The sequence below is a fragment of the Tauraco erythrolophus genome, chromosome 22 (genome assembly GCF_009769465.1).
Source record: "Tauraco erythrolophus isolate bTauEry1 chromosome 22, bTauEry1.pri, whole genome shotgun sequence".
Taxonomy (NCBI): domain Eukaryota; kingdom Metazoa; phylum Chordata; class Aves; order Musophagiformes; family Musophagidae; genus Tauraco; species Tauraco erythrolophus.
Genome location: NC_141486.1, coordinates 7,584,393 through 7,599,319, shown reverse-complemented (window position 1 = coordinate 7,599,319; position 14,927 = coordinate 7,584,393). Strand labels below are relative to the sequence as shown.

The following is a 14,927-nucleotide window of genomic DNA, read 5'->3' as shown; positions in this document are numbered from 1 at the left end:
TCTCCAAGGCCATATAGGTCCCATAAGGAAGGGCACAGGGGAGCTCTGTTTCACGGCCCTCTACCAAGGATGGGTTTGCAACCAACAGTGGGTAGTGCTGATTTATTCAAGGAGGATTTATTCTTTTTCTTGGAAAGGATTTTCTATTTGACTTGTATAGGGGTTCTGCGCCGCCCCAAGGCTGCCCTGGAACCCTGGGGTGGTTCCAGGGCTGAGGACCCCTCGTGCTTTGCCCCCTTTGTTCTCCTACCTGGAGCAAGGCGCAGTGGCAGCACGGGCACCTCCCGGGGCTGGGGAAGGGCTGTGGGTTCTGTGTCTGCTCAGGGTACTGGAAGGGATGAATCCATCCTTCAATCACCAGATCATGCTGCATCTTTAAAAATGCTTTTGGAAGAGCATTTCTGAAGCAACTTCATTTTCCTTCTTACTTTAAAAACTTTGACTTTAGTTTTAATCATCCCCAAACCCACAATCCTTTGTTTGCACATGAACAGGGGTAGGAAGACATGTGGCTGGGTAGAGTTGCATGAGGTAGGCTAAGAAAGTAGGAAAAAGGGTTTCCGTGCCCCAAAGTTTCGGCTTTTTCCAACTTTAACACCTACTCTAATAAGAGAAATAGTTCTTTGGTACAAGCCTTATAAATAACCACATGTCATTCAGAAAAGTTTAGCTAAGAATTAAACTAAACATCAAATTTGGCTGAACATGTAATGAATAAATAAAGCCTTTTCCATTCATGTACCCGTGCCAAAATCAACAAGCTCTATTAGCGGATGAAACAATGCTGACGCCAAATAAAAATACCCCTGACCCATCAATATGGGCTAAGAGCTCGGCCCTGCATCAAAGAGCATTGTCTGAACAAGAAATATTGTCTCGACACCTCTGAGGGAGAAAGAGGCTCCCATCCTGGCGGCGAGCTGGGCGCCCTGTGCAGCCAGCTGGGTGCAGGGAGCTCTCCCGGGGTGTCAAGGAGCGGCAAAGCCATCACGCGACGGCCACTGGCTCCAGGCAGCCTGCTCCGGCCACTTCTTCTGTACGCCCCTCCTTGCTTTTGCTGGAATGATTTGGAAACCTCTTGAGCAGCAAACCTGTTTGGAGCAGGGACTGTGGCTTCAGTGTTCGCTTGCTCCCCGCCGCCTGCCCTGCGTGTAAATCGCCCACAAAGCCGGCGTGGTTTTTTATTGCGTGCAAAACGCCAGTGCTCAAACCAGAAATTCTCAAAGGTCCCTGCTCGGTACCAAAGCAGTGCTGCAGCATCTCAGAATATCTCAACAGCTGGGAGCACAGTGCCAGCTGTGCCATCCTCCTCCTCCCTGGAAGGGTGTGATGGCGAAGTAACGCCGCTTCTCCCCTCTGCCCCACGCAGCCCGTGCGGCTTTGCTGTCCCCCTGCCGTGCCTGTTCTGCAAACTCCTCTCATTTGAAATCTGCATTTAGCCATTCTGTGCCATGCCCTGGATGTGATCTTTAAAGTTTCACCCTTCCCTTGACATCCTTGGTTAAAAGATCTATTCCCTATTAGTCTCCAGTCTCACTTTTAGATTCATTCAGGCTTTTATTTACTTATCCATCTGTCTTCCTGCTCCCACCACTCCCCCTGCCCTGCCAGAAGGGAAAGAACAATTCATTTTTCAGGTGACCCTGCCACAAAGGCATTGACATGAACAGGAGAAGGTTCAGAAACTATGGAAAAAGCAAAAAGCCTGACTTTAACAAGCAGCAAAACGCTTCCCAACCAGAAGGGAGCAGCCAGATGTGACCAGAACTGCTGTAAAACAGAGAAGATGATCCTGCAAATAATTCCCGTGATGCCCCAAACGCCTCCTTTTGCAGAACTCTGTGAGCTCTGCTCGAAGTTGTTACAGCTGCAGCGCACGGTCCCGCGGGCTGTGCGATGCCTCCCCGGTCCCCGTGCAGCCCGGTGGAAACGCTCCCTGTCTGCCTTTCACCAGGACTCTCCTCCTCTGCCTGCAGCGATGCCCTGCACGGAGACATCGTCCAGCTCCCTCCTGTCTGGCTGCCTTAAGCATGGAGGGACGTTTGTGTGTCTTTAGTTTTGATTTGAGCTGTCTGAGCAGGGCAGGCGTCCTGCTGGGCTGTGCTTAATTCTGAGTAACATCAGTTTAACTGCACGGACGGTACCCTGCTGTTTTGAAAGACACCTAAGAAAGCAATATAGTCACCGTAAGAACTTCTCTGCTGGAAAGCCATGCTCCTGTGAGAACCCACCTGTTACATAAAAATAATTAAAACCTGAAGAGAAAGGATAACAGGACACGGAAAGGCACCCGAGCAGGCTGGCAGGCAAGGAGCTGCGCAGGGCTGGTGCGAGCCGCCAACCCTCTCGGCTGGCAGCAAGGGCCGGGGCTCGGAGCTTGTACCGATCGGTGGGCAGCGCCATCGATTTTTGTCCAGCGCTTCCTTTGTGCAGGGGGAGCAAAACTCCGCTCGCATCCTCTGCGGGCTGCGCTCGCCTCTCTCTGCATGTCAATAGGTGTCAAGTCACCACCCAGGACCGGCGATGGAAGGGCCGTTTCTTGCTGATTCCACTTTCTACTGACCATAAGGGGATGCTCAGCAGTAAATGGCCACATGCCGTTCCTTGTGACAGAGGCTGTGAAAATTTACCTTGATGGCCTCCCAGCACACACCACTCCAGTCCTTAGGCTGGACTAGAGCCTGGATCTCTCCTGCAGCCATCTCCTACTCTGTGCACCAAGTGCTGGGTGGGCTCCTTGCTCACCTCAGCAGGGCTGCTCTTCATCTGCTTCACTTTTAAAACTCTTTAATCCCCTGGAGAGGACAGCGCTGGTGCACGACGGGGGAGAAAGGGCCACAAATACAGTAGGATTTCATAAACCTATCCCAAAAATCTAAAAAAAATAACTTGCAATGTGTTACTCCTGTTCTTAGCTTGATTCTTCATCGGGGAATTGCTCGGGGACGTTGCCGTGAGTGCTGTGAGCTCCGTTTCGGGAGATGAGAGCTGGGCCAGGCACGCACCCCGGGGTGAGGCAGGGACAGGAAGGCAAATCCATGTTTTGCATTTGTGTAACTCCCATTCACGGCTGTACACGGTGTTTGCAAGTGTTACAGCACATGGCAGGCGTACGCTACGAGGAAATACAGCTGGTGCCCAGAATAGAAAGATTTTAGCTCAGTATTGACTGAATCAAGAGATGTAGAGAGCTGATTGCAGTTTGTGTCTTTTGCTTCCTTGGAGGTCAGTGGAACTGAAGTCTGGAGCATCCTTAGCCAGAAAGTGTTTGCAAATAGCTGCAGTGAATAGCAGAAAGCAAACCAGCATTCACCTTTTAATCCTTCTGCAGCCAGTCAGATAAATGGAAATCCAGACTGACCCATCAACAGTTAACTGTTTTATTTGCAACCTTTGACTTAATCTTTCTTTTCAAATGATCTTTTTAAAAGGAAAAGCTGCTACTTATCAGGAATTAGTAGTAATATCTTCCCTGGTACTAGTGAGACCTCTTAGGCTGGGGAGAACTGGGTAAATAAATAGTGGCGGCATGTTCTGATGGTTGTAAATGTTTGGCATGTCCTGGTATCAAAGCAGAATTTTCCTCTTGGATTTTCAAGAGAAGCCCTGAGCTGGCTGGGCATCTCTGTGTGTGTGTGTATTTTGTAGGTGGGGAACTGAGGCATGAGGTATCTGAATCTGGGTAATGCTGGCAATAGAAACTGGGACTCCTGTCCCCTCTTCCACTGATGCAGAGGGAGGAGATCTCCCCTTCTCATTACAGGTAGTAGGCTATTATACTCCTTGTCCAGTGCTCACCCCAGTAGAAGCCCTATCAGCATGGACTGGCTCCGTCACTGTGCCTTAAATGTGTGCTTGGACGACTGCTGGAGGACGTTTGGGAGGGGATGTTACAGCCATATTGTTTTACTCTTTGCTTTGACCCCCAAACTCTTTTTAACAATGTAAAGCCTCGTGAATTATAAATCAAACGTTCCTGCTGCGCTTTGTGGTGTGCGGAATGAAATGCAATGATTAATATTTAAGAGAAAATAAGTTAAAGATTTTAACTGCAAGGGCAAGTGTCTGTCCAGAAAGCCTTTCCATGCGGAGGCTAGAAAAGAGGGAGAGGTGCATTTTCAGGGACTTCAGTGAAACTCGTGGCTGTCAGACCGACTGCCTGAGCTGCCGGGGTGTGGGGCCAGCCTGGCCTCCACCACCCTGCCCCTCGCTCTTACTGAGCTGCGATGATGTGCCCACCTCTGATAAAACCCCAGTGCCGGCTCAGCCTTTTGGGATGGGACTGGTGAACTCACCCCACACGCTTTAGCAAGCAGAGGGACATGCTCAGAGTGGGTCAGGTTGTGTGCTCAATGCGGGCAGAGCTCTTCCAAAACCCAGACCTTACCACCCCAGACTAGGACTTGTTAAGTCTCTCCCCAGCTCCTCCTCAACCTCCTCTCTGTGTGCCAGCACCATCTGTGCTCTAGGGCTGACCTCTTGTCAGCACAGCACCAGGATGGGCAGGATATCTTCTCCCCATTTTGCAGATGGGGAGACCAAGCGCTCAAGGCAACAGCCACCATTGCCACCCTGATCCCAAATATCCCTATAACGGCATCTCGGCAGTACCCTGCCTCTGGCCACCTGCAAGCAGAGTCAGTTATAACATATCAAACAAGGAGAGAAACACTTACATGGGTGCAGAATCTCTCTGGTGGGTCCCCACAAGTGATTCCTGCAGGATCCACCCGTACTGTCACATAATCCTTCATCCGCATGGCCTTGGGTTGACAAGCATAAAACTCCCATGACGGCCCATCATCCGTGGTCACCCAGGACTTGCAAATGTCATACTGTCCCATGGCCAAGGGGAGACAGTGCAAGAGGAGAGCAACCAGGTAGAGCATGGCAGCTGTGGCCAAGTGTGGGATCCCTGGGCAAGGGCAGTGCCGAGAGTCCCGAGGAAGGCAGCTACTGGGCTAGGGGTTGCTCTCTGGATCAGCATGGAAGCTCTGCATCTAAAAGTGATCCAGTCTAAGGAGATCCAGATGATAACAGGAATGATCCCACTCTGCACGCTGTATTCGGATGTGGAAAGTTTCTCTCAGCACAGAAGCCAACTTGGCAAATCACTTGATTGGGAAAGTTTTGGCCAGAGTTGCTGATCAGTGGTCAAAAGTCTTCCTTAACCTCATTTTTTTCCCCTTTTATTGTATGAAAGAGCTTCCAAATCAGCATGAAAATATCTAGAGGTGACTCCAGTCAATCAATAGAAAGATCAAGTTCTGAGTCGCTGATGAAATTTGATAGCAGTAAATTAGAGAGGCTGTGAGATGGTGCTGGATCAGGTTTTCCTCAACCTTCTTGTCTGCCGCAAATGCGTCGCTGTGGAAAGTGCCTTAAACTGTGGTCTGCCTTAAATAATTATTGGGGCTTTTGAACATTAATACATAAAACAAATATAGCATCTGCTCATCAGAACAACCCTGACAAGAGAGGCTCTTTGGAGCTAAAATGCCTTTCTCCCAAAGGATGGTTGCGTTGACGTAATCGTGTTGGGTGGCAGCATCTGCAGCGGTCCCAGCAGGACGCTGGGCGGTCAGTGGGTTGACAGGAGCAGCGCTGGCCTTGCTTCTCCCTCTGCGTCTTGCAGCAGTGGCGAGGCACTCGCTGGCGAGGATTTCTGTCTGACTCTGCCTTTTGGCAACTGAGCATCAAGTTCCCCGAGCCTTCAGCTGCAAGCCATGCTGCTACCTGAGGTCTCCCCTCTCTTTCATGGTCAGGGCAAAGAGAGAGCTCATTAGCAGGCTGCACCTGCAACAAATCGAAAGACAAATTAGCTGGGAGCAAGGAGGGGGGGCAGTTGGAGCAACAAGACTTGTAGGAACAGGGGTCCCCCAGGAGATACAGCCCTCACCTGGGCTTCCTGAGCCACAAGCCAAGGTTTTTGTAAAAGGGAGATATACAACTTTAATAAAAGAAATCCATAGTAAGATGCTTATGGCTCTTCTGCTGTTTGGGAGACGGGAAGGAGCGCTGCCCCGTTTAAGGTGTCTAGTCTGTAACAGCAGCTGGACAACAAGAGCTCTAATGGGCCTCCAAATAATATCAAGAAGCAGCTATAGGTCATTAGAAGATGGAGAATATGCAGACACAGAGCAGGGACAGACAGACAAATTGATAGTCTTAAAAAGATAAGCAAATAAATAAGACAGCTGGGGAGACAGATACATTGTCCAGCATCCCCACATATGATTTATCTGAACAATAACATTTAATAAAAAACAATTTAAAGTCCTAATAACATTTAAGGTTCACCTAATACAAAGAGCAGTGACCTTCCCAGTATTCATTTCAGGTTAGAGCAACATTTCTGCAATTTTGTTATCTTTCCAGTAGAGCTATAAAATTCTTAAGTAATTACAAAACAAAATGACAAAGAACTGGGGGAAAAAAATATAAAAAAGTCATCAAACCCTTTCTCAGCATTAGACCCAGGAGGGAGATCTCATAAGAAGGTGGGAGGCACATATCCAGAACATAAATGTAGCTCTGGATAATTCCTTTTCTATTTGATTCCTCAACTTTTCTTCTACAATTTTAGGATGTCTGCTTCAACAGCATGTTTCGTATTTGCTTTCTTATAAAGCTCAGTTACTAAAGCTCAGAAACTCCAGGTTAACAGATGCATTGATCCATGTTCGGGGGCTTCACATCGCTGTGCTACCATCTCCCTTTCCCCCTTTTTGGTTGAAAGACAGAGATGAATGAGTTCAGAAAAGAGAAGCTATCTCTCATGCTTCATTGCCAGCTCTCAAAGAAGAGCCTATTATAGCTGAATAAACTCCCAAAGAAAGAATAGACTGGCTGCTATTTTTACATTATGAGTAAATGTAGTAAAAATAATAAACCGGTGTGACACAGTGTTTGTAAGTCCCGCTGACATCAGAGCTGTCTTTTCAGTTTTAACAAGTCAGTTCCTAATTATTACATCAAACTGGTCCCAGCCAAGTGCCTAATAACAGTGGAGAGTGTGAGACTCCAGTACTGTACAGAAAACAAGCAGGGTAGTTTTAATGAGGACTCCAGTGCTGTTAAGTTTATGGATCTATTTTCATAGCCTTAACAATTATATTTTGCACTTGAATGGCTGTCAGGGAAAAACCCAGGAAGACAGGATCTATAATATCTATTAGCTTCTTGTTATGCTTGCTAAATGTCACAGGATTCCCAGGGAAATAAAAATTTGCCATAAAAATGTATTTACTGTCAGTCAGTCAGCCAGGCGTGCTAGTTCCCTGCGAAGTCCGCGGTGCAACACTCAGCCGGCACGGTCCCTTTGCAGAAGTAGTTGCACAATGTTGCTCTGAAATAATCCAGCATACTGCAAACCGGGGGGGAGAGACTCTCTGAATTAAAGGTTTTGCCCTGCTTGATTTGGTTTGATCCTTAGAAAATAAATCTTCACCTGATATTATTAAAGCAACTGCAGTTCATGGGAACAAATAGAATCAATGCTCTTTGTTTTCTTTGAAGAGTACTAGGCAATCGCTGGGGACTGATAGCCAGAGTATTAAAAACACAAAATTAGATTGTATCTTGACTTAGCTGGTTCCTTTTTTTTTTTCTATTATTATTGGATTAACACCCTTTTGAAATAAAGGGACAACGCAGAGCAACAACTGAGCTGCTCTGGAATTAAGTACAGAAAGTAAACTCAATGAAGGAGTTTTCAATTTTCTTTCAGAAGCGTCGCCTTCAAAACAAACCCCGACCACTCTTAGCCCCCTCCCCCCCCCCCCCACTGATGGACCGTGAGTTTTTCTCTTTTTTTCTGCGCTGACCATCCCTTCCCCTCCACCCTTGACGGCAAAGTTCGGCACCCCCCGCTCCTGGGATGTGACAGGGGACCGAGCCCTGCGAATCCCGCCGCAAAGCCCAAACCTGGGAATCTCACTTCCCTTCAGCCGCTCTCCCTAACGCGTTTGCGGTTCCAGGCAAACCGATGCCTGGAACCGCTCCCCGCTCCCGCCCCGATTTATTTCACACTAAAGGACTTTTGGCGACTGCAAGGGCTGTGTTAAAAGTCGGTAAAGCGGATGGGAGCGCCCCGGTCCCCAGCCCTCACCTCCAAACTCCGAGGAGGAAAAAAAAAAACCCGCCCCGTTGCAGGGAGCCGGTGGGGGACCGGGACGACAGCGGGGGGGACCCCGGGAGACCCTCGGAGCAACTTCGGAGGCGCAGCGCGGGCGGGGGACGCTGGTGTTTGGGAGATGGAGGCAGAGAGGAGCTGCCGGTACCGCGCGCTGCCCGCCGCTCCCCCCGCCCGCCTGCTCCCCCCCCCGCCCCGGTGCTCGGCGCTGCAGGTCCTTACCGGGAGCGAGCTCTGCGGCGCGGGGCTCCCGGCGGAGCGCTGAACTTCGGGGCCGGGGGGAACCCCCACACCGCCCGCCCCCAGCCCGGCGAGCCGCCGCTGCGCCGCCGGCCCCCAAAGGCAGATGGCCGGGAAGCTTTGTGCAATCCCCGGCTCCCCTCGCAAGTTAATGCCGAGGCTGAAATCCCTTTTGCTCTCACTTTCAATCACAATCGGAGCTTTTATCTCCGTGCCTGATCCCGGCTGCGTAACTTCCTCTGTGCAGCTTTAGCACACACCATCCCACCGGCCAGCAATGTGCTTCTTAAAGGTGCAGGGAGGAAATGCGAGCGGGGAGGGAGGGGGAAGGGAGGGAGGAGGGAGGAAAAGCACCCGAGGAAGAGGAGGCTGCGAGCGGGGAGCCTTCAGCCTCGCCGGCTCCGGGGGTTCCGCGGCTCCCGGTGAGGCGGCTGCAGCATCCGCGTCGTCCCGGCTGCTGGGCAGAGCTCCGGTTAGATAACGGCAGGCCGGGAGTGCCGCTCCTTGGGGTTTTCTATCTTCTTCTTTTTTTTTTTTTTTCTTTCCCTTAAAAGCTTAAAAAAAAATAAAAGAAAAATCATGAGATCATGTTTGCTCGAGGAAAAAAAAAAAGAAAAGCTCTAGTCACGAGGGTTTCCCCGCACGTGTAAGTTCTCGGTGGTGTGCCCTGAATATTTTGGGGAGGCTTCTGCTGGCGAAGATGCTGTAAACGAGGCTGCGTGCGTGTGTGTTGGGGGAAGAGGGGGTGGTTGGAATTAATAGGATAAACAAAGCAGGAACTTGGAGGTAGGGAAATCAGATGGCTGGGGAACGCTTTGAAAATGGTGGGAATGTGCTTTGGGATTTAACCAAACCTGGTTTTCTTTGGTCAGGCAGGTGATTAACATGCAAGGCTGTAAGGTGTGATAACACCTTACAGCACAGGGATGCAGAATCTATAGGTCTCACTTAGGTCAACTCTCCTGTGAACATGCTGAGGGGCAGAGAAGGCTCCAGCTATCGACAGAGTGGTTAAAACTCTGGCAGGTAAAGGTCCAGGTTTTCCCTGCACCAGACATGCTGGATCATTCCTAAGCAGCGACAGGTTTTTGACATGTGCGTGGATAAATGACAGTCCATTTACAGAGAGGAAAACCAAAGAATCCCCACTGCCCTCTATGTACATGACCACCAAAAAAATGACTGCTCCTTCCTAACCAAGAATTCAATAATTTCTAAGCCAGAAAGTGCATTGTCCAACTTGCATGTGGTTTGTAATCTCATCAACTCAGTATTTTGTAATATGATGTCCTTCAGCCCACTGCTCTCAGGTCCCTTATGTGGCTTCTCCCATGTAAGAGTCCCTGGAAAACGCACGATCCATCCTGTGACTGGGCGGAGGTGATTTAGAGCTCTTCTGGGAAATGTTTCCCGTATACTGGAACATAAGTGAGATTTATGAAATGCCAGCGTGTATCTTGACTGTGGCCCAGCCTAAATGCTACATTGATGCACGGGGTGATCTTTACCTGCAAGACTCTCTTTGATTCTGGCTCAATCTCCCCTCCTCTGGTCAGGGCACAGACTGATACTTTCCACATGGTAATTTTTCTGTAAACACTTATTTTACGGCAGCAGTATTACTTAAATGAGAATCACTGTCTGGGAATTCAGGGCTGGCTAATATTCCTGGATTTCACTTTGTGCCTTTAGGTCTTCTCTGTAGTAATGACTCCCCTGGAAATTCCCCGTGTCTCACTTATTACTCCTTTATTAGTTATTATGGTACAGTAACAGGATGAAAAGGAGCTGGTATTTCATTTTCATTCTCTCTAATAGCCATGGCAAAGACCAAGTGGTGTGCTGATTATTGACATCGGAGTTAAGTGATATGCACGCATCATTAGGTTTCAATTGGAAAGAATAACAGCACAGTATGAGTCGTCACACTTCTAAACTACGTGGCATTTAAAGAACACCCAAAGTCACTTTTCTCAGCCCTGCAAGCTCAAAAGATCAGAAGCTAGCAATAATGCTTGTATAGAGACAGGTAAAAGGCGCTAGATCCAGGCAAATCACCAGAATTAACTAATCAGCCTCACACCCTGGCGAGGCTGGCAGCAGCTGGGTGGCTTGTCCAAGGTTACGCAGCGACTCAGGAGATCCAGGAACAGGCTCGGAGGAAGGGAAATCTTGCTGCTCCCACTCCTGGGGTAAACAGAGAGGTCTGGCTCTGAGGGCCCTTATGCTGGGAAGGTGAGAGATCGTCTGTGGCACTTGCAGACACGGGCGCCCAAAGCAAGCTACTGCAAAGCAGCCGGCAGTGCTGCTGTCACGGGCAGGAAGGAATGGGGAAGAGTTGCAGCGGACGTTTAATTTTAGACCATTTGAATTCTTTTGCCCAAGCACGTTTTGAAAACGTTTAATGCTGGGTATCATTTCCTTCTGGGTGAAATTTCTGCAAGGAGCAAAACGGATATGCTCTTCCTTGAGGGGACAGCTCTGCCCCCTCCCTCGCGCTGAGCACTACCTTCTCACGCAAGGAGAGCGCGGTTGAAAATCAATGGGTCTGCACTGAGATTTAATTACTACAGCATAGGCAGGGGTGGAGAATAAGGCCCTTAATATTTAATACAGCCTCTGCTCCCCAAGGGGTCCCTGGGGCTCAAGGGCCAAATGTAAACCCATTATAAGCAGGTGTAATTCTATTGACATATGCGAGCTCGCACCTGTTTATACTATGGCTATATTCGGCTCCCTAAATCTAAATGGCAAATGGTGGTTTTGACATGCGCGGGAGAAGAGGGAAGCATTTTCCTGACTTGGGATGATAGAGGATATACTGAAACAACAGAAGGTAAACGTGACACCTCGCAGTCCCTGTTCTCGGTGGCGATGCACTTGCTAACACTTGAGCTGAGTTGAGTCCATGGAGAGAGATCCGAGATTACTGCCAGAATAATAACCAGGCTTATAAAAGATCTTTCATTTGAGGATACATATTGCTGTATCACCTATAATAGCAATACGTTCTTTTTATAGTCCTTATCTAGCAATGTGCGGCCAAGGATGTCAAAGTGCCTACTGCAAGTGAGTAAGCATTTTATTAGGTGGAAACACACGGCTCATAATTGTGCTCCGAGCGCAGGAGGAGGGGAGAGACCCCTTTGCAAGGGAGGGTCTCGGGTGATATTTGACAAGCACAGCTCAGCCCGACCCCTTGTTCCAGCGGTGGCTTCCTCCGGCCCGCCAGGACCTCCGGGGAGAAGTGTGCAGAGAAAAGAGAAGGAAATGACTAAAAGTGCTTTGTTTTACACACAATGGAGGGGAAGGCCACTTGAACCTTGTGCTTATCAGGGAAGATTTGTCTCATCTCACCACCTTTATACTGTCCTTTTGTTCTTAGCAAACTGGACAGGAAGAAAGCTTCCAGCTTGATCAGAATGGAGAGATTTGGGCTTCCCAGTTCCTTGTGCTTGGTGCAAAGACAAAATCACTGAGTTTTACAAGGAAGAGAGACATAATATTTTGTAGTTAGGAGAAATGCTGGAAAACCCACACAAAGCCTGAGAAACTGAGCAACAGACAGCTTTGGTACACGCAGTCCAGGAGGGTGGGTGGGGGATATTTATTTCCTTGCCCTTCCTGCACACCACGGTGCTAGCCTGGGGGCCAGACCAGCAGGTGCTACCGGTCCCCTGCTCTTAGGCACACACGTACCCCAGTGAGCAGGAGAGGGAAGAGCCAAATGCGTCAGTCCCTGGAGTACTCTACATTTTCTTCCTTTGTGACAGCTACTGGGGAGATGGCAGAGAGCATCTGCTCTGGGAGGGGAGGCTTCCCCCGGCTCCCTGCCTCACACCCTCCCGCACAAGACCTTGGATGCATTTTCTGCAGCTCAGACGGTTTTACGGGGCCCTCGGTGAATTTTGCCCTCCCTGATTAGATAACCAAAGGAGCAGTGACTGTACTCTCTAGAGAGAAGATGCTGTCTCTTTCCTGCCAGAAGGACAGCTGGAGGGAGGGTGGGATTTTCAGCGTGCAAGCACTTAGCCAGATCAAGGAAATGGGATGCAAAGCATTTTAGGCTAAGAAAGGTTGTTGTGCAGGGAAACAGGAGGCTGCTGTTCTGTTAGGGAGATAACCTTTCGCAGAATGCTCCTGCGTGCCAAACTGCAAGCTTCAACTACGACCCGTCGTTGCCTCTTTAAGGAAAACAAGCATGACAAGTCAGAAAAAAAACCCATCGCTCTCTTTGCTGAAAAACTTTGATCATTTAAATATTATTGATGCATATTAACCCCAGCAGAGACGGGCTGGGTGGTGGGAAGTACTTCACCTTGACACAGGGAAAATATGTTGCTTGCTGTTGCCTTGTCTTTTGCCTTGTCTTTTGTTTCATATATCAAATCAGAGCTTAGCCAAGTGAATCAGCTCAGGAAGCATTTGAGATTTATTTGATTTTGGAGGAGGTAGAGCTTTCCTTATCTTTACCAGCTGTGGGGGAGTAAGTATGGATAAAAACAGGAGGAGCATTTAAAGGAGGGATCTATAATTAACAACCCCTCAGAAGGGGAACTTTCCTTTTAACTTACTATTAAAAGGGAAGTGTTTGAGAGCGTATAGTTTTGGCTCTGGGGATCTCCTCCGTATCCTTGACAGAGCCCTGTGAATTCCTCTAATCCTTGCCTTGGAGCATGTCTGTGCTTTAAAAATAACTCTTGCCACCCCACGGAGGGCTCACCTCAACCCTGGATTGATTCCCACGGGCAGCCCCAGCGTTGCCCCTCTGGCCTCGCTTGGGGCGGGTGGTGATGGGGAGCGGAGCTCCCTTCCCACCGCGGGGCTGGTTTTCCTCGGCAGCCCTGAGCCTCACACTGGGAGGAGAAGCCTTCCACAAAGGCTTTTTAACCTGAGGAAGGAACGTGTCACTTCTAATGGAGCTGACAGCAGCAGGGAGGGTTTTTAGGTTAGTGGTTGAAGAACACACTTGTAATGAGTGAAGTAATTGAATAAATGCTGACAATTTGATGTGGAAAATGCATAATCAGCTAGCTGTGGAAGGTTGACTTGTTCTTTTTTCTCTCTTTCTTCAGCACCGGGATAAACATGTTTATTCTCTTCCAAGCAGGTGATGTGTTCAGCAGCACAAACCCAGCAGACACATGCACATGCTTCCCTCCTTCCTGACATGTGCTGGTTGCCAAATTGACCCAGTTATGCTAATATGCTATTTGCATCACTGGAACTTAATAAATACATATGTAATCAATCTCAACACTTAACTTTTTCTGAAGTCATGTGCTGATTGAATACTCACTTCAGTTGTTTCGCTGGCTGCAGCCCAGATCACAGGAGCTATACCTAGGCAAGGCAGAAAGGTGACAGTCCCTTGGGTAGATACAAATGAGGCCACACCAAGTAGCGGTAAGAGCTGATCGTGCAGGAATAACTGGGAGCCGAACTGGCTTTTCAGACCCCAAACACAACTAACAAATTCTGGACGTAGACAGTGGAGCTGACATATTCCAGTGCCGCACCTTTCCCTACCCAACCATCATCTCAGCTTTATGCAGATGAAAACTCAGTGAGTTTCTTGTCATCAAGCCCCTGATTTTAGTCTGACAATGGGAACAGCATCATCCATGTCATGTATGTTGGAAGCAATGAATAGAGAGCTGAGCTCACTAATCTATTTGCATATTGAAGATATGGAAAAAACCTCTCTTCTTGCTTACCCTCCTGCCTACTCAAATATCTGTAGAACAAGGCGGACAATATGGGCCCTCTTTACTTCAGATCTCAGTGCCCTAGGATAAAGGAGTGGTTGGTCAGTCCAGCTTTCTGGGATGAGTGTGGGACTCAGAACTAGCTACAGAGACAAAAGCTCTCCATATCTGCAGGCTGGTGGACAAAAGGCAGTCCCTGGATTAAGCATGCTCATCGAGATGGATACTTTGACTTTACGTCATCAGGACACCTTCTTCACTCCACATCTGAATCAGCACTTGCATATCTAGGGCATAGAGGTTTGACCTGCCAAGCGTTAAATAGATTACGGTGTACTCCCCCCAAACTATTAGCATGGAATGGCACATATCCACAGAAGAGACAAGGTAAGGACACAGCTGTTCACAAGAACAATGAGCCATAGGAGCTTTTCCTTTCGGGTAAAGTTGAAAGAGTTGTTTATTATTGAAAAAGTGAAATAGCAGCACATAGCAGTTCATCCATATCCTATGGAGGCACTGGGCTATAACTCCATATTCAAGGCTGAGCTGAAGTTTTGGCAATTGACTCTCCATTCAGCAGCTCTGGATTATCTTCTTTTTAACTTGAACAGATAGTTTTCCTCTAGGTTATAGCTGTCTTAAGCAGTAGAAGTGAGATCCAGATCAGGCTTTAAGGGCTGGAATTTACATGCGTTTTCTTATGCTTCTGGTATTAATTTCATATGCAGTGGAAAAGTAATATCCTGTCTGTCACTAGAGAGGAAGAGATGTGCGTGCGTATATACGCACAGTCATTGCTAACTGTTGAGCTTTTTCACTCAAATTTTGTTTTTGTGAAAATT

General features: G+C 48.4%; 1 protein-coding gene across 3 annotated transcripts in view; it reads right to left on the bottom strand.

The window, feature by feature from the left end:
- NTNG2 (netrin G2) overlaps window positions 1-4,889 on the bottom strand; it is a 46,083-nt gene extending 41,194 nt beyond the window's left edge. For all 3 annotated transcript variants that reach the window (XM_086625178.1, XM_086625179.1, XM_086625180.1), the window contains exon 1: window positions 4,677-4,889. In XM_086625178.1, coding sequence (XP_086481304.1) covers window positions 4,677-4,889 — 213 coding nt within the window. The remainder of the gene's footprint in view (window positions 1-4,676) is intronic.
- Between the last annotated feature and the right edge of the window lie 10,038 nt (window positions 4,890-14,927).